Source organism: Leptosomus discolor, chromosome 11, assembly GCF_034619465.1.
Source record: "Leptosomus discolor isolate bLepDis1 chromosome 11, bLepDis1.hap2, whole genome shotgun sequence".
In the NCBI taxonomy this organism is placed as follows: domain Eukaryota; kingdom Metazoa; phylum Chordata; class Aves; order Leptosomiformes; family Leptosomidae; genus Leptosomus; species Leptosomus discolor.
Window position 1 is genome coordinate 14,360,382 of NC_141401.1, and position 26,380 is coordinate 14,386,761.

The 26,380-nt window shown below is 38.2% G+C and overlaps 1 protein-coding gene across 6 annotated transcripts in view; it reads left to right on the forward strand.

Annotated features, from left to right (window-relative positions):
• The window catches only part of UBE2Q2 (ubiquitin conjugating enzyme E2 Q2), a 50,971-nt gene that overhangs the window by 2,741 nt on the left and 21,850 nt on the right, over window positions 1-26,380 (forward strand). For 4 of the 6 annotated variants that reach the window (XR_015183824.1, XR_015183825.1, XM_086471410.1 and 1 more), the window contains exons 2-4: window positions 15,649-15,753; window positions 22,437-22,541; window positions 24,241-24,297. Coding sequence is in view for 4 of the 6 variants with exons in the window: in XM_086471410.1 (XP_086327536.1) it covers window positions 15,649-15,753; window positions 22,437-22,541; window positions 24,241-24,297 (267 nt within the window). In the remaining 2 variants the exon portion in view is untranslated. Of the gene's footprint in view, window positions 1-15,648; window positions 15,754-22,436; window positions 22,542-24,240; window positions 24,298-24,494; window positions 24,582-26,380 lie in introns of all 6 variants that reach the window. The other 2 variants (XM_086471409.1, XM_086471411.1) reach the window with 2 other exon arrangements.

Below are 26,380 nucleotides of genomic sequence, written 5' to 3' on the forward strand. Positions count from 1 at the left end.
CTGCTAGAAGCAGTCACTGTCTGGAAAAACATGCTGCTCGTTTCAGAAAGTGCCGTTAGTTAGAAGAGACTTAACTGAAAAGTTAAAGCACTAAACCAAAAATAGTTATGGTTTAGCCCAAACCAGGCCAAACAGCTAACAGGGAAACCAGTAGTAAGGCCTGAAGTTGAGGTGTAGGTGTACTTGTAGGCCTTTGGTTGAGGTGTGTTTGAGCAAGCAAGAAACAGGCTTAGGTTACTCTTGGCATTTTTATGTATTAATGAGGGAACAGTGTCTGCAATTTGCTATTACAGATGCTTGCCCTAAAGGTCAAGAGGTCTTTCGCGTGCTATTAGAGTTGTGGCATATGAACTTGCAAAAAGAACGGGAGAAGAGCTGTTTCAAACCTTAGAGCCAAGGCTTCTGCTTTGAAAAAAGGCTGTGGCCGAGCTTCTTGAAACTTCTGTTTGCAGAGTTGCATGCAAGCAGCTTGGTGCTTTCCAATGTTGACTAATTTTTGGCTCTTTGAGGGTAGGAAGCTATTATTCTTATCTGTTAAAATTAAATAGGGGAGGGCCACCTGGGATACAGAGGTGGGTCTCTTGAAACAATTGGGCAGCCGATGATAGAGCAAAAAAGAGAAAACTGACCTCTGGACTTCTGTCCTCGTTGTTTGACACAAGTGTTATAACTGAGTGTGACAAAAGTGAATTGCCTCCCACCCTCCTGAATGGTGTCTCTTGGCTCAGTCTCCTGATTGCCCTCTTTTTTTTTTTTTTTTTTGTAGGTACAGTAAACTAGAAAAGTATAACTCTTGTTTACTGTGCTTCAGTCAATCTGCAGGTACTGTGGGAACTAGAACTGCAAATAGCAGTAGTAGCATGCAAAAGCTGGTAAGGCTATGAAATTGTTGATAAATGTTTTCTTGGAGATATTTGCTCTCTGCATCAGAAGCTGCTATCTTAGTCCTCTGGATCTGCAGTGCCAATATGTAACTTCAGCTGTTTGCTTCTTCTTTAATGAGTTTAACCCTTACAATACTGATGAAGCCAGGATATTTCCCATACTCAACAAAAACTTACAGTAGATTGTGCATCTGGATGCTCAAGAATCCTAAGTGGAAGAGTAAGCATGAAGCTCAATAATAACTTTCTTCTTTGTGGTTCTGTTTGGGTACCTTGATATTTTACCTAAAATGAGAGCTGTCTAGCAGTGTGTACAGATGCTGAAGTTCCTGGATGGAGAAAAATCTGGTAGGGAAGGAAGCTTCCAGTAGCTTCTGCATAAGTCTGAAAAGAGACCTGATCACTAAGTTGCTCTGATCTTCACAACAGATGTCTTTCTTTTCTCCAGTCTAGAGAGACATGGCAGAGGAAAGAGGAAACATTCTCCTGGAGAGGTGAGGGAGAATGTCTGCTTAGCAACTGCATGGATCTCCATAAGTTTCCTAGATAAAATTCCACAGTTAGATTGGAAGTCTGCCCTGGAATTTCCCATGGAGATGATTTTCTGATTGTCTGCAGTATGAGTTTGTAGAATTGTCAAAGTTAAGCATTGCTGCAGCATCCTAGGAATAGTCTACCTGTGATACTGAGCAATGCTTGAAATTAAAGAAAGATGTATTTTACTCAATAGATCTTCTGTTTTATGAAGCGACAGGCAAACTTTGTCCAAGTCTGTCCTTCATTATTTCTGGTAGTGAACCATATTGGAACTTAAATGGTTAATCAGATTATTTTAAAAGAGGTACTTTAGGGTGGAGTCATCCCTGTCAGAAACATTGCTGCTTATTCCTGAGAACTGTCTAATTACTGAACTTGTTTGGGCTGTGTACATTCACATTCCCGTTTCGTTATGCCAACAGCAGTGTCTGCATTCTGGAGATTTATTTCCGTTTTTCTCAAGTTTCCTTTTCATCTTACAGCAGTATTCCAGTTAATCAAATTCAATAAACCAGTGTCCTTTACAAAATATATGTATTTATCGTGGTCCTGTTCTGCATGGTTTTTGAAATAATACCAAAACAATGGCCTTACTTAGAGGAGTGAGGTTATTGATCATGACTTTAGGTTAAGTGTCTTTCAGTGCAATCTGTGGCTTCAGTTCGGTGCCTCCTCAGACTTATGTCATAGTATTCCAAAGGGTGTGTTAGAATTACTCAGTTTTTTCCTTGTTATTGCAAGAAAAAAGGACTGATTTGGACCGCTGTAAAACATCTCTTATTTTTTATATAATCTCTTCAGAGAGAAACTGGATATTACTATCTCTCCACCCATACACAAAACGACTGTTGAAATTCTGTGTCCTCAAGTAGCACTTACAGGTAGAACAGAGTTTGTGCCAGCTCTTGAGTGGGAGCAGATTTTGCCCCAAACAGATACTGGGCTCTCATGTGCAGTGATATCCTTCATACATTAACAGTTCAATTCAGGTGATATGGCTGAGTATGGTATACTCTTGCTTCTCTGCTGGAAAGAAGTATCTTCTGCTTTCACTGAAGAATACCATGCTGCTAAATTGGAGTTAAAAGCTACCATGAAAGACTTGAAAAGGTTGCTGTCTACAGATAACTGCAATTGACAGGAGAAGACTTTATTTTCCCTTCTAAACCAGAATGGATGGAAAGATACTACTTGGAAGCTTTTGACAAGTTGGGTATATACAGAAAGTGAGTGTATTAGAACATACATTAGTTCTTCAAAGGTGTAAGATTTTAATATTAAACACGCTCCTAGCTAATGCCTTGACAGCTGATAACCTTTTTAAAAAGGTTATTTATTTGTACACAGAACTAACTGCATAATGAGTGAGGCATTCTGTTCAAACCACAGTTTTTTTTCCTGTGATGATGGTTTTTGTTATTTTTTTTTTAGATCACTAGACATTCTGTAGTGAGATTGAGACCTTTGTCTTGAAGCATGGATACCAGGACTAAATAAAAGCATACACAGCTTTATCTCGATAATATGTACTTTTCTAACTAGAATTAGATATACTTGGTGTTTTATAAAAGGCACTCAGGTAACTATTACCAAACATAATTTATGCAATAGAAATTGAGAAGTATAGTCTTGTTTTATTTAGCAAAATAAAATCAAGCAAACAAAAAAAAAAAAAAACAAAAGAGCGAGGATTTTGACTTCTCTTTGTGTGCCTAGAATGTAATTGGAAAAAGAATATTGCAAAAAGGAGTAGGAGGAATCTTTTGTGTCTGGAAGACATAGGACCTTACTTTCTGACTGCACAGCTTGGTTGTGCTGTGTGTGAAAGGCTGTAACCAGTACTTTGGGACCTTGCAGGCAGTTGTTCTGTCCCCCTCTGTAAGGTATGAAATGCTCCTAAAATATCCTGTCAAGTCACAATAGTGAGCTTTAAATATAAATGCTGGCTTGTGTTGAGGTTTTAATGTACAGGAAATTGCACTTATTTCAAATGGGTTCGTCATGTGATTTAATTTCAGAACTGGGACTGTTGTGGTCCTCAAAAGAGCTCTCCCTGCACTTTGATAATTAAAAGAAGTTTTATAAAAATAATTATATTCTTTTTACTCAGCATGCTTCTTCACATTAACTGTTCAGGAGTTTTTTGTAAGACTGAAAGACACCTGGTAATCTTTGTATGTTTCTTTATATTCACTAATTTTTAAGACACTAATTTAGAGTAGGACTACTTCGTAACAGGCATTTGATGGTGTGTGATAGTTGCCTTTGATTTGTGTTGCCAGTGACATTTACTTTGTGTCACAGTTTGAAGTACTGGAGGTTTTCCTTACCAGAAACCTTTCTTATGCTGCAAGAAGAGAGCAAGAGTATGTATAGCTACTCTTGGCTTTTTTGGGAGGTGGTGGTGGCATGCTAAGATTTTGGCTTTTCTTCAGAGCTTTTTGTCAATGACATGAGAAAAATAAGGGAGAAGTATAGAAAGGGTATTCTGTTTTGGAAAATAAGGTTACACTTCCAAATGAATTGTGTCAATCTGTCTGCGAAGGAACTCTATGAAATCAATCGGAAGTTATTAATGGAGCTGATCAAGTGTGTTCCCCCAAAAAACGTATGTTCATTCTGTCGGGCTTTGTCAGACTAGAATGAATCTGCAGGTGTTTTTTCAGTGTTATGCCAGGGGATATTGTGTATTGATGACATGTTGATACCCTCAACATGAATTAAAAATTACAGTTGCTAGGAAGAACAAAATGTGTTGTGTCCTGTGCAGTCTGTAATACTGCTGTAGCTTGCAGACCAGCAAAGGCTATGTGCCTTGTGAGGAGGCCAAAATCGAGATTACTGGATTAAGGACCTGGCTGGCATGTAAAAATTCTGTACTGGGTTATTGTTAATCTGGATCACTTCCCAGTCTGGTTCGCTGCACGGCTGCACAAACAGCTGTACAGTCACAACAGAGGGCATAGCAATGAGACGGCGCTGGGGAAGACTGCTGAAGCCAGCATTGCTGACAGAGCTGCTTGCCAAGTGCTGGCTGAGTCCTCGGTGGCACTTGGGATCGATCGTTTCTGTGTGGGATACCCGAGCTGGCATCAGTTCAGTGGGCCTGCATAAGGGCCTGGTTTGTTACAGTGACAGCTAAATAGGGACAACTGGACCAGACTGACTGGAAGTAGTTTGTTTACTTATAAAATCAAATTCCTTTCAGGAGAATGGAAGAGACTAAAATGGAGACAGTTCTTTAAATAATATTTTTTTTTAAAAAAAGGGATGAAACTTCTGGATTAGGAACAAATGTTTGTAGAAGCTGATTAACAGAAATAACTACTATTTTAGTTATGCCTCAGTGTGGACTACTGTTCGGTACTGTCAGGTTGTTTGTCTTTATGTAGTTCTGAAAGGTCATAAACCCCTGAATTCCTGGCTGAAGTTGAAATTTTTTTTTCTTTAGAACATGAATGGTAGTATGCCATTTTTAAGACACATGATAGTTATGATTTACTAAATCGTACAGCATTCCACTGTATCTCTTCAGCTGCAGACTCTGTAGGAGAAGTGAAAATGACCTGTCACTAGCTCGTAGAAGATAACTGGGAAATTAAATGACCAGTTATAGTAAGGAGAGGCTATTTAACATTTAGATCTTATGTCAGCCTGCCTGTATTCAGTACAGTTGAAGCTGATATGATCAGAATAGTTTTCAGTTGATCTTTGCTGGAAACGGGCATACCAGTTAGTGTGTGTTTTACTGATTTCTTGCTTCCAGCTGTAATCTTTAAGTGTGGTGTTAAAATAATGGCCATATGTATTTTGTTTCTTTTTTGTTATCTCGTGCATACAAGATACCTTGATGTAATAACTACTGTAGAACAGGTAGTGTGTGATTACTTGAGATTTAGGTTGCGCTGCTTTCTCCTTTCTTGCAGACCTCTAATTTTTTAACCCCTCTGAGAGAAAGAGTTCAGTGCGGTTGCAGATCTTGCAACAGCTTCTTCAGTATGTATTCAGAAAGGCAAACATAAGCTCTGTCAGAACTTGTATAGTGGCATTAGAAAAAAAATAGAAGTGTTCCTGGGCAGGGGTGTTCAAGATACCACAGGCTTCCTTGAGTTTTTGAAGTAGGAAGTAACCGTGGTGAGAGTGCGGTATTTAACTTACTAATAGTGAACATGGGTTGAACTCCGTGATACTGAAATCTTGCATGTAGGGGACAAAGTTCCATCTGAATGGTTCTAATGTGAAGACCGGTGACTAGGCAGCAGTTAGGGCAGCTGTGTACGAGGGGAGAGCTCGGGAACCTGATGGGCAGTGGCTGGAGTGCAACTCAGGTGTAAGAGCAGTAGAGCAGCAGTACCTCTGTTAGCAGTGGGTGAAAATGAAAAATCCTGCTATCTGCAGGTGTGTTTGGAGCACAGCAAGTTTATAAAGGGAAAAGGTGGAAAAGAGGAAAGTTGTTCTCAGACAGGGGAAAGGGCACAGTGCCTTTGGTGGAAGGGGTGGAGGTAAGTGATTTGAACACTTCAAAGATGTAAATTCCTGAAGGTAAAGAGAATGAAGGGGAAGCTTGGATTTTTGGGTGACAGCAGAGTGACATCAGACTTTACAGGCTGTGGAGTAAGTGTCTGAGTCATAAAGGCAAGAGCAGGTCTGCTAGGAAACTTCTTTTTCAGGTTAAGTTGGGGAGAGAGCAACGTGTTGCAACTTCTAGTTATAACCACTTCTTCAGTTCTAGCCATATTAGAAGCCATTTCTTGCTACTCTGGCTTTGTGACACTAATGCTCATGATACCTTTTCTGAATGTACTTGTCTGTATAGTTGCAGAACTAGGTAATTAATAGCTGTGTGATTAGAATGAGTTGATAATTCGTTTCAAGTAACCAGACTTCCTTCATGAATTTGGGTACATAAGATACTGTGCTGCTGGTTTAAAAAAAAAAAAAAAAGTATTGGAGAATCAGATTTGCAAAATACCTTTCTTTTTAGCAGGTGTGTTTAGCTGCTTATTAGGTAAGCCATTGCCAGCTTGAGTGCATATATAATGCATGCGTTAAAGAAGAGAACCCCTTATGGCTGAGGGCTCTGAAACAACCACCTTCTGACAACCGTCAGGTCAGAAGACAAGCACATAGTGGGGTCTTTGTGTGTCAGGAGCAAGATAGGTTGATCTGACTGCTGTGAGGTGCTATGGTAAAAATCTGGATTCTGATCTCAGCTTTACAGCCTTTTTACTGATGAGCAAGTCACTTAGTCTTCAGTGATGCTGTGTTGTTTGCTCAGTTTTCAGTGTGGATGGTCTGTAACTTTATTTGTTGCTATTAATAGTACTGGCAAAGGAATGTTCCTTAGCTCACTTAACTGGGTTGGCCCTCGGCAGTTTTCATTTTCAGAGACTACACGCTGCTCTTCAACAACTGTCACCTGCTGTGCTGTTACCTAAATCACGCTTACTGTTAACTGAAGAGATGTGTTTGAGCAGCGCTACGTCAACATTTGGTGGATTTTACTTTGGGTCCATACAAAAGTATTTGGGGTGTTTGTCTTGTCAATGTATTGCTTTCAGTGGATAGATGGCATGCTGCATTATGATGATGACCTGGAGTATAAAATCTTGCTTCACAGGGAAGATCAATAACTGTGTCTTTATCAGAAAAGTGCCTTTTTTGCTTTTATGCTCGAAGTTTGTAGTGTAATTCTGTGCAGTTATGTTATACTGGACAACAAGTAGCCTGCTGCCTTTCGTTTGCCAAGAGGAGAGGATGATGTTGTGGCCACTGATAAACCTGTTCTTCCATGGGTAATGTGCAGTTTCACATGTCAGCGTAGGCAGTTGGGACATTTTGTGTAGATTAAATATTTTGAAGAATGACTGGCTGTAAAACTTGACTGAAAGAACTTGACTGTATGAAGTGTAAGGACTATGATGCCACATCTGCATTCATGTTTGTGACCACTTGAAGTGATTTTTTGTGCCTTTGCTCCTTCGGTTGTGTATGCATTTTGCCACCTTCTAAGGCAGTGATGTTTGAACAGTGGAAGATTTAAATGTGTGTACCTGGATAGAGACATGGAAGTAAAACACAGAAGTAGCTTAGGTTATTTCACAAATGTTGATGTTACTGGCCTCCTGTATGTGCCTGTTTGAAAGCAGCATTTGCTTAAGCCTTTTCCAGGATTATTTTTTTTCTTGAAATGTTATTTTCTGTCTTGGGTGTATCCAAAGTAAAAAAAAAAAAATTTTAAAAAAAAAAAAAAAAATTGAAGATTCCCTAATTTCAAGAGAATTCTATGGTCCTGGGTTGAACAAATGGATTTGTGCAGATGAAGCTGCAAATTATAGGCTGCTTGGGTTTTGGAATAATTTTTACACAGGTGAATTGCTGTTGAAGTACTGTTCATAGAACTGTCCTTGTTCATACATACTTAGCTATGCTGTGGTCACCATCATGTGAGTATAGGCACTTGCGGATGCTGCTGAAGCTGTATATTGCAAAAAGTGTTCCATAATCTGGGCTTTCAGTTCACTTAATACATTCTGTAATCCATGTGCAGTTGTACAGAAAGTGGCTGTGGAAGGTGCAAAGTGGCAAAGTGGGTGTCTGTAAAAGCCTGATGTGACAGGAGGGGAGCTGCTTTGCTCTGCCCGAGAGGATGTCTGTTGTGAAGACAAAAGTAATGTCCATAACTGTTCTGTATGCTCTTAACAGAAGCATTTCCTTGTGGTTACTTTTGTGGTATCCTTTTGCAATTGGTAGAACTTGGCTGTACAGAGAACTACGTTTATTTTTGTTTGTGACCCTTTGTGACTGTAGAGTGAATTTTACAGGCACCTGTAGAGTTGTGGTTTATGGTCTTGCTGTTCGGTGAGGTACGTGTCTTTGACCCTTCCTTCTTTATCATGGCTGTATTTAATAACATAGACAGTTCTAAACCAAGGTACTCTCCTACGCTTGCCTTATTCCTTGGAGAGTGTGTGGGAGAGGAAAACCATGACCTTGTTAGTTGTATTGTTTTAATGTGCTCCTGAAGGTATTTAGTTCTGCAGTGATGAGCGTATTTGCAGAACCTACATAGAACAGGCTTAAGGGATTCTTTCACCTACCTCCCTGTAAAGGTGCAAGGTGATTAAGCTCTTGCAGTCTCCAGGGGTCTGACCAAAGCATACTGCTTCGTCTGGGATTGTCTTGTGTGGGCTGGACCTATCAAGGTAGTCATTACACTTGAGAGTAGAATTACAGTAATTTCTGTGCTTGAGAGATACGTGTATTTTAGTCAGTTGAACTTGTTACCTTACCAAATGTATGAGTGGTTACAAGTATCCTCACTGAACTGACCATGTCAGGCTTTAACTTCAGCAATAGTCTTAAGAAAATTAAAGCTAATATAAGCTTGCTTTCAGTGTTATAGAAATAGTTAAAGATCTCTGTCTAACTGAACTCTGCTAAATAAAAGATGTCCTTCTGTTTATATGCATTGAGCAAGTTAGTAGCCTGTTGTATACTGTGTTAACATTCAAAAGGAAAAGCAGGTTGAAGTTTTCCCCTTGTTCGGTAGAGGTGGGTAAAATTCACTTTGCTTTCTCCCTACCCTCAGTATTAAATTTTATTTTTAAAACTCCATTGCATACACTTTTCTTCTTAACTTTTAGAACTCCGGATCACTGAACTGTTATATTCTTAAGGAAATGACAATTCTTTTGTATGTAAAAGTGCAAATTTTTACTTGAACTTGGAAATTAAATATTGTAATGTGTTCAATAACTCAGTCTGTACAAAAGTAAAAGGTGATGTCTGGATGTTTGAACATACAAATTTTGAGGGTTTTAGTAACTTGAGGTTTTTGGGAAATGGCTTTATTTGGATTATTTCTAATGAACTTCCAAGAAACTTGAGTTAAAAGTGACCTTCCATGCTTGCTTTTTTTTTTTTTTTTTTTTTTAATATATATATATTATAAAGAACGGGATGGGAGGGCAGATGACAATCTCCTGACTTTTAATGGTTCTTAGCCTGTAGATTTCATGGGCACTCAAGTACCTAGTGGTAGGAAAATGCTCACCTGCATCTTAAGCTGCATTTGGAAAATTTGGCCCCTAATAATGGGAAGCAGTCTGTCAGTTGTGTAATCACAGCTAATACTCTTTTAAGAAGCTGTTAAGTACTCCTGTTTTTATGGTCATCAAGCTAAACTTTAGCTTTAACAAAAATATCAGGACTCGAAGATATTCTTAATGTGTTTTGGGGTTTTTTCCCTCTACAGGCAGGTTGACATAGGGGAAAAATTCATAAGTAGTGAATGGTTAACTAACAATTTGAAATAGTATGTATTCAGTTGTAGCTAATTGTATAGTTCAGTCTTCAGGTATTTTTTTGAATGTTTGTACAGGATGTGTATATGATCTCTAACCAGTGGGACTTGGTTTGGTTTTGTTTCTTTTTTTTTAAAATCTAATTCTGCGATTTAATTCAAACAAAGAAACTTGGTAGCATCAAGGTTGCTGCTGAAGGAAAGCCATCTGTGATTTAAGATCAATTACTTGATCTGTGTTTATAGCTGCAAATATATTCACCTTGAAAAGACTGTATTAGCCCTCTGAAATGTCTTGTTACATTAGGATTCGCTTACTTCATTACCAAGATTTGTGTGAGCTAGAGTGGTCTCTTGCTAGCCTTCTCAAAGCAGTTAAGCTGTTTAAAAGATCTGAGGGTTTGACGTTGTGTTGTTTGGAAGTAAACAGGGGTGGTCAAAAAATTTTGGGACTGAGACGATAGAAGTGCTGTTATGAATATCAGCTAAGTTTTAGTTGTATCTGTTGTAAAGAGAACAGAACTAGGTTCTGTCAGTGATGGAGATTTTTGCAAAAGCTTAGAAATAGAAAAGAAATAAACTTGATTTAATTTTGTTCAGCCAGTATGCCAAGGAGTTTTAAAAGAAAAGAACCCCACTTTTTCAATCTAAGATGATCTGGAAATTAAAGAATATTAATAACTGTCAGCATGTAATTGCAATTTTAAATCATAATGCTGAAGACATGTGTTTTTAAATGTATTTTTGTACCATTTGGCCATGATAAAATGGCTCCGTTGTGTACAAGGAGATGTGCTTACTCTATTACCTCATAGTAAACTGTGTGTACAGGTTGTTCTAGTCTTAGGAACGTGAGCAAGATGTGTTGTTTTAATTTAGCAACTTCACAATTTCAACAGTATTGTAGTAATTTAGAAACAGCTCATTTAAAAGTCTCTTAGTAACATCAAAACTGTGTCGCTATAGCTTTACAGAACAGGATAAAGATTATATAACATTGCAAGTAAAACAGCCTTATTGTTAAGGATGAGGAAGCTTAGATAGGATATACTTAGATGACAGATCTCTACCCAGGAAAAGCTGCCTTTCTGTGTTCCTGATATCTTCTGTCACTTTTTGCTGGCGCCCACCCCCCTTTTTTTTGATAAGCAAAATTGTTAGTAAAATGTAAGTAGACCATCTTATAGAGGATGCAACGGAATGTCTGAACAGTAAGATCCTCTGTGTATTCTTCTAATATGCTGTGGTTTCCCTAAATGATTTGATAGGTTTTGAAATTGTTCCAGAGGCAGGAGTGCGGGGCTTTATTCTCTTTGTATTTTGTCTGTTTGTTAGTAGGCTAAATTCTTTTTCTGCATTCTGTTACAGAAGCTACAGAAGCGTTTGTGTTGACCAAGCTCCTAATCTGTCCTGGCGTTAATACAAAGACTCTCTAGAAGTGATGATCCCATGAATTGTAATTGTATCTGGGTTGGCTGTAAACATTCAGCCTTTGTCCTCAGGCCTCAGTACATGCTAGGTGTGATGTCATCTCAGCGTGTCATGTCTTACTGAGCAATTGCAGTAGCTTTCCAAGCTGTATGGCATGCATTAGCTTGTGAAAGCTGCCCAAATTTAAGCATTGTAGCCTTTGCCTCTTGTGATGAATTTTTGCTTTTACTTGTTGAGAGCAGGAAAATGTCATATTATAGCAGTTACAAAAAAGATCTCAGACACTTAATGTGGGCGATACCTGTGCAGCTAAGCTAGGTTATACAAAACCCCTTCACATCAACTGTGTAGTGAAAGGCCCAAAATAATGGGGTGTTTTAGCCCCTGAGAATTATTAGTAAGAATAACTGCTGTTCTAGGGTTCCTCTCATGAAATGTGGTCTTCATATTTGGGGAGCTTATGTTCCTTGCATGACATAACTCAAATCCATCTCTTCTCTCCATAGGATGCAGATATGGAAGAAAAAGCTGACTTAGTTCTTTCAGCAGAATTAGCTTGTGTGAAGTTCAGTTGTTTGACCTCACAAACCACAAACTTGGTTTTTCATTGCATGCTATGGTGTTATGAACTCATGAGCTCGTTTATAGCTCAAGATCAGAATCTTTGAAGTTTGTGTGTGAATTCTGTATTTCAAAATACAGTGACTCATATCCGCATGAAACTCAGCTGTTCCAAAAATATGGATTACTTACAGATCTAGAGAAACTTAGTGCCATTTATGTTTTTAAGTTAAATGAACATCTTTGTTGGTAAGTCTGAATAATTAAAAAGTGTTGCAACAAACTGGAAGTTTGATTGAACTTGGTTTTTAATATTAAGCATCTGTTGTGAAAAAGTTGGAATATGCAATTTAATATCCATATTCCAGAAGTCTAAAATTTGAAATCTTTTCTGTTAAAGATGAGTGAATGTGCTCACACAGTGTTTAAGAAAAGCATTTCTGATAAATATGTTGCTTCCATTCATGTTTCAAAATCTAAAGCAGACTAAACATTTGAATATTTAATAATGTTGAGGGTGTAGTAATTCATGTGTCCTAGGCACTAGTAATGCAGGCAGTATCAAATCCTAGTATGTTTTCTCACATACAGCAGGACTTGATTTCATTGCAAAAAATGGAATTAGTTGGAATGAGAGCAAAGAGTGAGGAAGGACTGACATTCAGTGCAGAAGGCACCAGCACATTCAGGTGGCCACTGTTACGTGTTTAAACACATAGTGGGATTGCTTGATCATCAAATCTGGACTATCAGTCATGTCCCTGTCTGGCAGAGGATTTGCTGCAAGTTTTTGGGAAGAGATTTTTATGTAGGCCCCCCAGACTGGGATAGGTACTGATGGCAACCAACACATGTCCTACTGTGGGTTAGTTCATTAAATCCTGCTGGTGGAGAAAGGAGAAATAGAATTGTCAGAAAAGAGGAATATAGACAGTGAAGAGTTGAGATTCCTTCTGTAAGCAAGCTTCAGATTCCAGATATGGGTTAGAAGAGTGGACTGACAGATGTTTATCTTCTGTAAATCATTGCTTTTAACAGACTTGCTTGAACCTGGACTAACATAATTAACAAAAGTTTGATTTAAGGAAAAAAAAAAAAAAAAAAGGCAAGCCAAAAATACTGTTAGGAGAATGCGCATACACAGTCCAAATGTTGACTGTATCTGGAGAATATTTTTATTCTAATGAGTCTGGGGATTTTAAGAAGCAGATGGGTCTTGGAAGGAATTTTGCTTGTGCTTTATATTTTCTGATGGGAATGTTGGCATCATCTAAAGTCATGGTAGTAGTGCTTACTCTGTTGCCTTTCTCTTACCTTAATGAGCTGGCCAGTGAAGTTCAGATCTTAAAACCAGCTGGTTCAAACAAGTCTTCAGGCAGTAGGGCCAGTTAGAAGAATCTCCCTTCTGATGTTCCCCCACTATGCGTAAAGATCCAGGGTGCAGTATGGAAGTCTTGAGGTAAAAATACTGCACTATTGCAGAAGAATTTACAGGTAGGTTAAATGTTATTGAAAATGAGGGAGATATTATCAGTACAGAACCTGGGATACCTTTAATTAAGTGTAGCTCTTAAAAATAATAGTTTGGGAACCCAGTGGCAGCTGAGTATTCAACCTTGTTTCTTCAGCAGTGATAGTGGTTAGTCTTTCAAGAGTGTCTTAAGTGAAACTGAGGAGAAAATACACTTTTCCAAGTAAGTAAGAAAGCTAAAGGAAGAAAGTGATTAAGCACATGTAACAACCCATCTGTTTGCCTTCCTTAGCCTTAAAATCTTGGCAAGCTGAGCACTGGACTTTCTTGGCAGACATTTGAGATGTTAGGCCTTAGTTAATCAAGAATAGATATTCCAAGGTCTCTGCTTTGTGTATGGTATGCTTCGAAGTGAAGCTGAAAGATGTAAACAGTTTGTCTTTTCACAAGGATACTAGGAATATCAAGTATTCTTCTAAGTTATTTTTAGCTGTGATTTCAAAAAAATAAATAAAAACTTGGGAGGGTGATTGAGCATGTTTAAAAATACGTTCATGCAAACGCTTCAGTTTACAGGTGGGAATTTTAGACTTCTGGAGCTAGAACTTCCCTGGAGTATGCTCCCAGGTGGGAACTCTGCTGTGATAGTCTGTTTTTATCAAAGCTGATGTCCCATTACCTAGTCACATGGTTTCTTTTATGAGGTTCAGCACTTCAGATAGAAGGTCAGTTAGGAAGTAAGCTTCATATTATTAAAAGCCCATTCTGACATGCTTGTATTTTTTTCCGGTTCTCAAATGGATAGTGTTTGGCATTCCATAAATCCAATAGTATCTTTGAAATAAAAGAAGCTAGTTTAAGTTAGGAAGGTCTGGGGGTTTCTTTTGGGATTTTCACTTTGAGAGCTTGCTAAGGCTAAGTTTGCTTGGGAATCAACTAAGACCAGACAGTAATACTGACAGACAGGTATGATGTCTTCCTTCTGTGAAACTTCTTACTGCTGTCTTGAAAACTAAAACAAAAAAATATACAATACTATCAAGAAAAGAGTGTAAATTTGTAAGCATAGTGTACATTTTGGAGTCACCTGTTATAGTAGCAGTAGGAACCTTGACTCTTTTAAGTGCTGAAGAATGAAGCATGATTTATAAACTCTGGAATGAGAAATACAGAATTTTTCCTTTTAAACTGCAGTGAGGGAAATGAATGAAAATTCCCTCATGTTATTTTGTAAGGCCTGGGATATGAAGATAATATCTGTGTGGTAAAACTGAGGTTCAGCAATTTGTTCTCAGCTACTAGAATTTAATTGGATGGGTGAGAAGTGGGGAACACTTTAAATAACTAAAACAAAACAAAAAATACAAACTTGTCAATGATAAGGGACACTTACTGTTGAGTCGGAAGCTACATGGCTTCGTCTGTCTTAACAATGTTACCAAACCTGTGTTAGGAAAAAATTGGAATTGCTTTTTCAAATATCTAAACAAGAGGCAAAGGACTTCTGTTTACCTTTCCATAGCAAGGGTCTTTCTAGCACCTTTTGAAGAGCTGCATGCTGTGGCAGCTTCGTGACAGAAAAATAACTTGTCATGGATTGCGTGAGTAGTTGTGGGCCACATCTGTTCTGTGTGTTGTATGTGCCCTAACCACGGCTTGTTCTGGAAAATCTAGTACACTTCTAATCCTGTGAACCCGTTCGATCTTGCTGTCACTAGGTTGTGTTTTGGCACCTGCCTTAACAACTGTAGGACTCTGTTGATGGAAGAAAGTTATTCTGGAAGCTTTCTTGATAGGGCTGTATGCAATACATTGTTTGAGAAATCTTTCAATAGTGGAAAGTCCTCTATGAGCCTTGATGGTTCAAAAGATAAAATTGCAGATTTTTGGCATTGTGATCTTCCCATTATCTTGTCCTCCAAGGCAGGAGATTTGAGCTATGTTGCTTCAGTTTGAGGGCCATGCTAGAACAGTTTGAATAATCTTGTTTGAGGAGGAAATCTGAAGACTCCAGGTTTTATTGATTCAACAGCTTTTATTTGGAAGAATCTGTATTTTTCTGAAAAGTTGGCATCAATATAGTTTTATTCTTTGACATGGACTGCTTGTGATTCCATTTTTTTGGTAATGAGCACCTGTACTGCATTTCTAAATTTTTCCTGCTCCGCCTGCCCCCAGGGTTTTAAACTTTTCAGCACTGTTGCTTATGTATGTATGTCCGTCATCTGATCAAGATGGAAATAGGATGAAATACTAGAAAAACTGGTTGACTGGATTTCTTTCCACTTCTCTTGCGTTGCCTAAAAATGCTGCGTTAAAAGCTTCTACGTTACCTGACTTGGAGTGAGAGAAAAGGTGATGTTAATGCTGTGTTGGGGGTGAGTGAATTTTAAAAGCTTTATGAGGTTTTTGTTTGTTTATTTGTTGGGTCTTCTTTGTTGTTTTTTTTTTTTAAACAGGAGTCTTACCCCTCTTCATCACCAATATGGTTTGTAGAATCAGATGACCCAAACCTGACTTCAGTCTTAGAGCGTTTAGAAGATATTAAGAAGAGCAATACTCTGGTAAGCAAGTGTTTTGGTTGTTTTGGGTGTGTATTTAGCTTTGTCACATTAACAAGCAACTAAATTAGTTCGGTTTGGGGGTTATTTGTGGGATTTTTTGTAACCCCAAATTTCTTTTCTAAAAACATATGAATCAAAAATAATCTAGAAGATTTGGGGCGAGGAAGAGATGACTTAAATGCTTGCTCTTTAAAAGCAGTTGAGTTTCAGCCCCAATAATTACGCAGTTTAACATTTTCAAAAGTTGTTAAACAGTGAAATGCATGAGAAATTTAAACTGCTGAATAAAACAGCACTTCTGGAGCTTTCTTTGCATAGAAATCAATTATGGAGGCAAAACCTTTGTGTTCTTGAGAACATATATTTGCCAAAACATGGCTATAATGGTAACTAATACAAAGAATTCCTGGCTTCATTAAAGAACACCTGACCTGATAGCTTCTGGTTCATCAGAAAGTTCCTTAAATAATGGTAAGTTTGAACAGTGTTGTAACTTTGGACAGTTGCTATTTAAAGAAAATCTTTGCGGATTCTAATGGTAGTTCTGTATTTCAGAAAACTATCAGGTGTTATATCTTACCTGACTAGCCTTTTGATGTAGTGGTAGGAGCTGTATAATATATAAGTATAAAATTAACTTCCTGTTCTATGCAAGAAAGTAAGTGTCCTTGAATATTGCTTGGAGATAAATTTCAGTACAATGTACTTTGTTCCACAAAGTGCAGTATTGCAGCCTACTGACAAATTCAGTGATTAAAAGTATTGGTTTGCCTCTCCAAATTCAGCTTTATAGATATGAAATAGCCCTTAAGGATGACCTTTATTAACAGATTATTTTAGCTTTTTGTTGTTGTTGTTTATTTTTGTGTACAGGAACCATGCATGTATGTGATGCATGCAGAATGAATCAGTCTGCAGATTGCTGCTTATTGCATGGCTTATGCACTGGCCTTAGTATTTGCCTCATTTTGGAAAAAATTGCTAATGCTCTTACGCATGAAATACCTTACCTGTAATGTGTTTACTGGGATAATATCAATCAAGCATACTTGACCTTAAATAAGGATATGTAAATTTCTTTTTCTAAAGAATATTTAGGATGTATTTGACTTCTAGCAGAAATAATTAGAAAACTGACAAGTTTTCTAATGAAGCAAGTGAGAGTCTTCATGGGCCTTACCATAATTTAAAACAAAGGGGGATTGCAAAGTTTTTCTATATTATATTGGATCTGATTATAGGAGACATACGTATCAGTTGTGTATTTTGTTATTGCAACCTAAACTTTAGACTAAACTACATTTAGAAACATGCATAGGACTTGCTGTGCTGAATTGCATATGCACATAGACTGCTCATGTACCTTGTAAGAAAACAGTTTCTGATATCAAGATTGTACTTGCCCATGTAAAAGCTGATGGGTTGATGTAATAGACACCTGAGGATGGCTTATTGGTTTCTCAGGAATCCAGCCCACATCATGTTATGCCAAGATGAAGACAGATGGGAGTGGTTAAAGAGACAAATACTTGCACTACAAAATCTGACTTGTTTTGCTCAAAAGGCTTGGCTTTGTGGGTTTTGTGTTTGTTTTTTTTCTCCCTGCAACTTTTCCCTGTGCAACTCCCTCCCTCCTCTTCAAGGGTGTTGGAGCAACTCACATGCAGATTTCTAGTAGTAGGGTAGGAAGAGAAAAGGAACTACCTGTAGAAATCCAGAGGCTTCTGGTTTATCACTCAATCTCCTAAAAACTGACTTAGTTCAATTTAGACTTTTAGAATGTTCCAAACCGGTTTTCATTTAATTTACTGCATCTAAAGGATCACTTGTGCCCTGTTCCTCTAAACTCATAAAGTTATTGAACAGTCAGATTTTGAATGGGAAATTGTATTGGACTCTTCCAGGAGCTCAACTGAGCACAGTGAACACGTGCTAAAAGCACTGTTAGCACATGTACCCCAATTTGGCGTTCTTTGGTATTACTCTGTCCTTTCTACTTGCTTTGTATCTTTTGACAGGTATCAGCTGTTTGGAAAACTGAAGGACGTGCTCTTCAGGCATAAAAGTTTGACAGGGCTACATATATGGAAGCCTTGTCATTTGACATGGTAAAAGGAAAACTGTTTTACTACGTTAAAATCATGCACATGTTTCCTGGAAAAATCTTCTGTGGGTCTGAAACTGTTACCTTGGCGTCAGCATGGTGCTTTTTTGCTATGAAAATTTGTCGAAACACTAAAAATGTTGAAAGGTTGTTAAGAACATGATCAGCATAGAACAGCATTAGGTTTGGAGGCTTTAGCTGCTTGACTGTTCGTTTTGAATGGGTCCTGATCAGCAGATAAAGGGGCTACAGAATTCTCTCTGACCCCTAGTGTCTCCTGAATTTCTTTTCAGATCCGGAAAGTCGGCATTACATTAGACTTGGTAGGTAGCTGAAACGGACAGCTGCCTTCTAGTGGTTGTGCCGTATAAAGGAGAAATCCTACTTCAATTTCGTTGTTCTGTTTAATATAATGGAAGTTATAGTTGGAAGTTTAAAGTCTCAAACCTTACTTCATGGGTTATTAAATATGATTTTGAGATTTGCTTTTTAAAGACAATAGTGAAATGGACTTAATTTCAGATGCACAGCTTTAATTCTCACATTCTCCAAACCTTGAGGGCTTAAATTTGCATGGAAGATGTCAAAAATACAGAATTCTTGGCTTAAGTACGTGTGCAACTTGGATAAGCTGCTGTTCCTAAGCACACTGCTTCTGTATTAAGAATTTAGATTTAGTCCCACATGATAGCATTTCAGGAAGGAATGTTGGCTCTTGCAAACTACCAGTGTGGCAGCAACTAATTGTGTATTGGGGGTCATAGAGACAGAATGCACAAAGAAGCTTTGCTTTACTTTCTGAAACTGCCCAAGGCTGCTGAATGTGCGTGAGGCCAGTTAGTGACTACCTGATAGTTATTTCTTCCCTCTGTTTCCTCTTGTAGCCTTCAGCAGTTCCCTTAGTAGGCTAAGATTTATTGATTCATTTATTTTTGTATAGATGTAGTATGTGTGTGCATGTGTGTATGTAGATAGATAAATGTAGAAGATTAAGTGTGTGCACACTTAGACTATACTTAAGTCCACGTTTCTTGGTAATCGGAAAACAAGGTGCTTCATAGTGAACTCAGCAGTATATTAATATCATTAAAGGTATTCTAAAATTGTTAATGCTTTCATATACTGCTTTAGAAAGATCTCTTCGTGCATAAAAAGGCCTCCTAATGTAGAGGAGGTTTCAGAAACATTCTTCTAAACTGTTTTCAGATCTGTAAGATGTTAACAAAGGAAACAAAATTCTAAGAGGTGTTCTAAAACAGCATTATGGTGTCCATAAGAACTACCAACTTCTCAGAACTTGTGAAGCATTGAAAGTTACAGTCTAGATGTATATATTGTATTTTTACATTTTGTTGTTGTTTTTGTATTATAATATGAATTTATAAATTTGTTATTGTATTTGGTCACTTGAGCATTTACTTTATGCAGGCTATTTACATTGTTCCTTTAATGACCTGTAGATTACGCATTCTAGTTGCTGTTTAGTTTCTGCTTTAGGCAGTTTGCAGGGAAACTATTGCTATATGGATAGTCCACTTTTTTCTTCAGTAGCAGCAAAGTGTGTGTGTTAAGTATTCATTTTACATTAGCCAAGCATGTGAAGTTAGCTGGAAATACATTTAAATTATTAATACATGGCAGAAATCTGCTATCCCTTTTGATATGGTCTATTCATGTACTGTTAACATACACCGAATCATTCTAGGCCCTGCTTAGAGCAGGAGGTTGGATCAGATGGCTTCCAGATCTACCTTTCAGCCCAAATTATCCTATGATTTTTCATATATATGAGCAGAGCATAAGGGGTAATGGTGATGGTGATCTGTGGCAGAAGGATCAAGGGTATGAAATGAATTCCTGTGAAGAAAAAACCAGCTGTCTAGAGACAGCTTCTTGCTCTGCCACCACCTTTGCAGCTTGTAGAAACTGCTGTCAGGTAAAACAATTTAGCTATAAAAATGAAACTGCAGTCTGACAGTTGCATTAAGCTAACCCCGAAGTGCAGACTGCTGCCAAGGCAGGTGGTCCCTGCTCTCAGCTGCGCATTCCTGCCTCCACCTTTATGGTGAAGTTGGTGCTTATGTGCTGAAACACATTAGGAGCTGATCTGCCACGAAGCTTGTAAGCTGCTGCATGGTTGGGTGATCTCTGGTGTCAGTGCAAATGAAAAATGTGAAAATGTGCTGCTGGAGGCACGGAGACACCCTTTCAGGCACAGCCACTGTGTAATTTGGTCCAGGTTGTGCCAGCATTTGTTTCTTTGAGAGCGCTTATGTGCCTCTCTGTGTTCAGAAGGAAGTGAGAGAAACTTGCAATAGGTTATGTCCTGTCTGTGAAGATTCCTTCTGAATTTCAGTTCAGGTGACAGGACTTCTCATGAAGAGGATGAGGAGTGGAAGCAGCAGAGCAGGAAGCAGTTCTTAACTCTCTTCCCAGCTCTTACTGTCTCTGTAGATAGATAGATAATATTGTCTTCAGCTGCTTTTCCAAGCTTTGGTCCAGCCAAATGCCGGTGGTTGTATTCTTCCCCCACTACTTAGATATTTTTTTTTGTATGCTTTGCCACAGATGTAAACAAATTAATGGCTTGCCTAGATTTATGTAGCTACATGAGAAAAATTACAATTCCTGCAGTTTTATAGTTTATGCTCCAACTCTCCATAAGGCAGTGTTGTTTGTGCAGAGAAAAATTGTCTCAACAAAATGTGTAGCAGTGCAACTTTAAACATCTTGCACATATCGAGAAGAGTACTTCTAAGACCTGTGATTCTGTCTACCGACTAACTTTTTGATTAACCTGCTTTCTGCCTGCTGAAAGTTTTCTTGACGTTTCAGACACCCGGGAAGTTTCAAACAGGTGTAGAATCTTAACACTGATAAGGAATGTGATTGTTACAGAAAGCTTCTGGCAATATAAACTATGGTATCTCATGTATATAACACGAAATGTGTTGCTGATAGACCTGTTCTTTTGGTGTCATCTACTTTATTTTTGAGTTAAGGATGTCTGTCATGAATGATGCAGAAACAGCAACCATGGTATGATAGGAGAGAACATCATAATTACTGTAATGCAGGCTGGTATGTCAGTTCGTGGCCACCGATGAATAAGTAATGTTCCTGTTAATCAAGAATGTTTAATTCTGCTGGAGAAGGGGAAAGCACAGAAGCTTTCAGCTAGTGTAAAGGCAACATTTGCATATCACTGCTAGTGATTTGGGCTTGGAAATGAGTTCTTAACCCTGAGTTTTCATTTGTAGTAGGGTACAGTAAGAGCATTTGAACAGTCCAATAGCAGGGCTTTATCCATAGAATGTTTTGAGTGGCTAGATTTTTCTTAGATACTTCAATTTATTGTATATTTGAAGAAATACAGTATACAAACAATAAATAGTGTTGTAGAGGTATCGTTCTTTCAGGATAATAGAGTCTATGCTGTACCTTGGGTGAGCCCACATTGCCTTTATGGAGAGATACTTAAAGGGGAGCGGGGGTTGCCACTCTGAGCATAACTACTAATAGTGCTGAAGGATATGTGTACAGAAATGGCTGTCCTGCACACTGCCTTCTACAGGTGTCAAGACAAAAACTTCCTTTGGTATCTAGAAGAAAAGTCCATAAATGGATGTATAACTTTTGCAAGCTTCATCTAGGGTACTATTCTGCAAATGATGACGTGTTGACCACTTTGCAAATGTATTCCTCAGTCTGTCCTTTGTTTTTCTGGTACAGCTATGCAAAGACCTTGAGAAGTTAGGCAATGCCATAGTACAGTCTTTTATGGTCTTGGCCTTAACTAGGCATCTGAAGCTGCATAGAGAAAGTTAACAGCTATGGAAATCCGGTTAGTTAGTGTGGTGATCAAGAAGCAAATTTAATGTTTCTCTGTTTCTGCAGAACTAAATTTCTCTTCTGGGTAGCATTACAGTGAGTGAGAGGTGTTCCATGTTTTGCAGTTAACAGAAGACAGTGTAACACTGAAAGTTGGAAACAGAAATCAGTAGTAGTAACAGATTGTGCTTCAGCCTGATGCAAGACATGGCAAACAGACTACTTGGGCTCTAGCTCAGAGGTTGGCTAGTTTCTATGTCTTGTACACTGTTTGTCTTGCTTCTAGGGCACTAGCGTGCCCTAGAAATGGGATTCAGGATGTGGAACATCAGACAATTCCTCCTTGTTTTTTTGAAGACATAGTTCTTTAGCCTAGGAAACAGGAACGGACCATCTTGTTTCATGGCATATGACTATTTGATTATTCCCTGGTGATTTGTGGCTGACACACCTCTGCCTGGAATGGACGATGCTGCCAGAGCACATTATCCTTTTGCTCATGGCTTTCTTCACTTGACATGAGGAGATGAACGGGAGCTGTCTTTAACTTGCCATGTCCTTGGTTTCCTGTTGTGGGGATTTTATTACAATGACTACGGAGAAAAAGAGAGGTCTTTAAACTTTATTCCAGTGCGTGCAGAATTAAATGCTGTACACGACTGAAAGTTCAGTACCAACATGTGAAAATTCAACCTGTATTGTTCTGTGCTTTGGTTTAAATAATGTTTCTATGTTTTCTTTTTTATAGCTTCTTCAACAGCTGAAGCGATTAATATGTGACCTCTGCAGATTATATAATCTTCCTCAGCATCCAGATGTTGAAATGTTAGATCAGCCGTTACCAGCTGGCCAGGTAAGTTAAAAAGCTGTGGACACCTCCTCATGGCAGTGAAGGAGTTGTTTTTTCAACTCCAAGAATCAAGATGGTAGGAATGATTAAACCTTGCATAAGCCAGCACTGAGATATGAAGCACTGTTGCTTTATGTCCTCAATCTGAATTTTGTTTGAAGAATCCATTTAATAATGGTGTGATAACATTACATAATTTTCTTTGGAGTTTCTGTATCATTGAAAGGTGTGTATGTGATACCAATGCTATCAGTTTAATTCCCTCCTAAATACTGTTCAAGCCAATCGCTGTGCATTTCTAGCGCTTCCCAAATTTACTTTTTTCCAAAATGTAAATGTGATTAAATACTGTTTGCTTTTTCTTGAAGAGTGTATGTTTACAGTGTGCACTTGGATGAACTAATGTTGATGTTTTCCTTCCTCTTGAATCCCTTGCAGAGACATGGGATATCGAGACCATATGCTACTTTGGGTAGGGAGTATCTGAGGTGCCTTGTTTACTTTTTGTGCACTTGACAAATTAGGAGTGGTAAAGGACTATGAAGTGTTCTGGTTAACTAAAATGTTTTGTATAGTGCTGAAAACTGAACCGGTAACTGATAGTAACTGAGGGGTGTTTTTGTATTTTTAATAAGATTATGGTATTTTCTTTTGCTTATATATATTAAGATGATATGATTTTGAAAAACTCCTGTAGTGTAACAGATGGTTTTCCTGTGGTGACAGTACTATCGTAATGACAAATAACTTGCTTAATTTTGGTCATGTGCCAAATTGTAATCCTATAGGTCTTTCTCAGCCACCCACGTAGCAGTGCAACTGTAAGGCAATAGGCCTGTAATATTAGGAAGTAGCTTTGTTGAAAGAGTCTTGCTTATGCTCTGAAACTCAAAAACGAACTCATGGAGGGTTTCTTAGCCAGAAATGTGAGATGATTTGCAGGTTAAATAAGAGTGGCCTTAGTAAGTCACACCAAAGATCGTATCTAGTCCTCTGCATTGTCTACAGCAGTGGCATTCCTTCTTTGGCAAAGCAAGAGTAAGCAGAGGACAAGCATATCAGAATGCTCCTGAGTATTTCTGCAGCTCAGACTTCCTGAGCTTGAAGTGGTATCCTGGAACGGAAAGCCATGAAAAATGAACTCAATGTATTGCTTTGGTATTTTATCAAATGATCTAATAACAATGGCTACATGATGATAGTAGTTGTTGCATGGAAGCTCTAGGTAGTGAGACAAAAATCCATTAAGTTTGAGGTCTAAAGTTTGTTGGGGTTTTTTTTTTGGTTGGGTTTGGTTTTTTTTTTCTTTTTTAGAGGTCTAGAATGTATATGGATTCTAGTCAGAGCCATGATCTGATTTCATGGTTAAGAGATCATGAGTTATAACCCACTTGACTTGTTTATTGCATTTGTCACTGTCTCAGAATAGGATATCCTTATCTGAATCTTAAATTTCCACTTAGAATTTAATGTGAAATTAATTGTGACATTCTGTTTATCTTTGCTTGGTGCAAAAATCTCTTCACTGTCATACTCCAGGAAAGCATCTTTGTGCATTTGTCACATTAAACTTGAGTCCTTTGCAGACCTTGATAAGTGTAACGTCTGTATATACTGCTTTCTCTTTGATAGTACATTTCCTGTTTTTGAAAGAAAGGAACATACGCACAATTTATGCAGGAACCTCATTGTTGTATTGCAGAATGGAACAACAGAAGAAGTTACATCAGAAGAGGAGGAAGAAGAAGATATGGGTGAAGTATGTGTATGAGACTGTCCTAATCTAGTAGAATTCTTACATTTTGATCTGCAGTAGCTGGCTAATTATTAAGCCAAACTGTGAAATGTAATCTCCCTAGAGCTCAACAGAAAAGATAATTGAAAATTTGGATGTTTACCTTAATGTCAGCTTTCCCTTCATCCACAAAATTAGTGAAATTTTCTTCTTGAACGTAGATCTCAGCTGTGAGGTACTTGGATACAGAGAACTGGACATCTGTCTGTGCTTTAGTCAAACAATACATAATATTGTGTGCCAAATCAGTAAGTTTGTATTGTTAACTCCTATTTCAAGCAGCATGTGAACTGGCTCTGATACAGTTGAAAGTGCCTCCCAATTTGAAGCAAACTGGCTAAGATTAAATCAGTTTGCTGATTCATTAAACAGGTGAGCTAGTTTTTAACTATAATGTATTGAAGGAAATCGAAGGACATCTGAAACAGATATGCTAAACTTTAAGGGTTTTGTGTTGCTGTCTGGCAACATGGTGCTCCTTTTAATGAGCTTTTTACTGTGTGAGAACCACCCCTTTGAATTACTTTTTTACAATGTTTTAGAATAGCTCCAAGATGCTTGCTTTTTAAACCAGTATAAACAGCCTTATTGTAGGAGAACTGTTCCGACTACTTCAGATGTAGATTTTTTTAACAAAGGTGTGTAGTAAGAAGGAACAACTCATTTTCTGAATAAAAGGTCTTAATTTAGAAAAGGTCTAAATGTTACCCGTATTTTGGAAGTAATTTGAAGCAGCCTTTCTTGCACCATACTTAGCCTGATCCAGACCACATTTGTTGGAGCCAGAGTTTCTGTAGAGGTGGTGTGTACGGTCCCATATCCTGCTGCCACAAGGCTCTTGTTGCTTGCAGACTTGTCAGTAGCCCTTTGCACTCTGTTTGGGTTACTTTAGACACAAGGCCTGTCATGTCTGTCGTTATTTATAAGTTGTCAGGTGGCATTGTGTGTGGCACTGATATCTTCAACTTGTAATCTAGTCCAATTTCTCAACTGAAAAGCAGCTTATGGTTCCTAGGGCTATATTGATATTTTGAGAAACATGAGCATTTTAAAGAATACGCAATCTAAAATCTTTTAGAGTTGGAGGAAACTGTTGTCAAAGGCACTGGATAGGTGTGTTTCTTGCTATGTAAGACATCCTTGAATTTGTATTTATGGCCAGGTTTTCCTGCTATGCAAACAGATGGTGCATAAAGAGTAGCCGCAGTGTGGTGGAGCACTGCATATTGGAGAACACCTGATAGTTGTGTACTCATAGCTTGCTGGTGTGGCTGCTGTAGTGCTTCCTTTTTCACCTCCAAGGTATTTACATCCTTCCCCTCCTCTCCGCAAATAGCACTTGAATCACCTTATGGGCAGTTGTCATTAAGTTCCAAATGCTCTTCTGCAACAGGATAACCCCATCTCAGAATACAGAGTGTGAGATTTTTCAGTGTCTTAGTCTAGAACTCAGAACTGAAATGTTGGCTTGTGTGATCAGAATACTTGACCACATAATTTTCTCGTGTCCTAGTTCCAAAATTGCTGCATCTAATCTTCAGCTGAAATGTTCACCTTGAATAAAGTACATGTAGCTTTCTAATATTTAACTTTCGTGAAGGGTTCCTGTAGCCCTGCCAGATATGTTAATTATTGTTTGCCAGAAGTGTAATATAGCTAGGTTTCTAGTTGGAAAAAAAAAAAGAGTCTGCTTTTAGAAGCCCCTTGGAGACACCCTAGCTTTGGGTACTTTGGGATTTTCAAGCCCTGTTCAGAATGCCTTAACTTCCTGTTTTCTACCTACTTTAATGGGCTTAAACAGTTAAGTTTAACAGTTTAAAAGTTAAACAATCTTAACTTCTCGCAGAGGTTTTATTGTGCTTGTTTCTGTGACCAAAAACATATTGTGAATTTGCGTCTCGTTTGTATTGTGAACACTCCCTACACTCCCAGTGAATACTGTTGGCTGGGAGACTGAAGGTAGAGCAAAATAGAAATGGCATCCAACAATCACTAATACATAGTGCTGTGCAGTGTGTGACTGTATCCTTAAATGCCACTGGAGAGG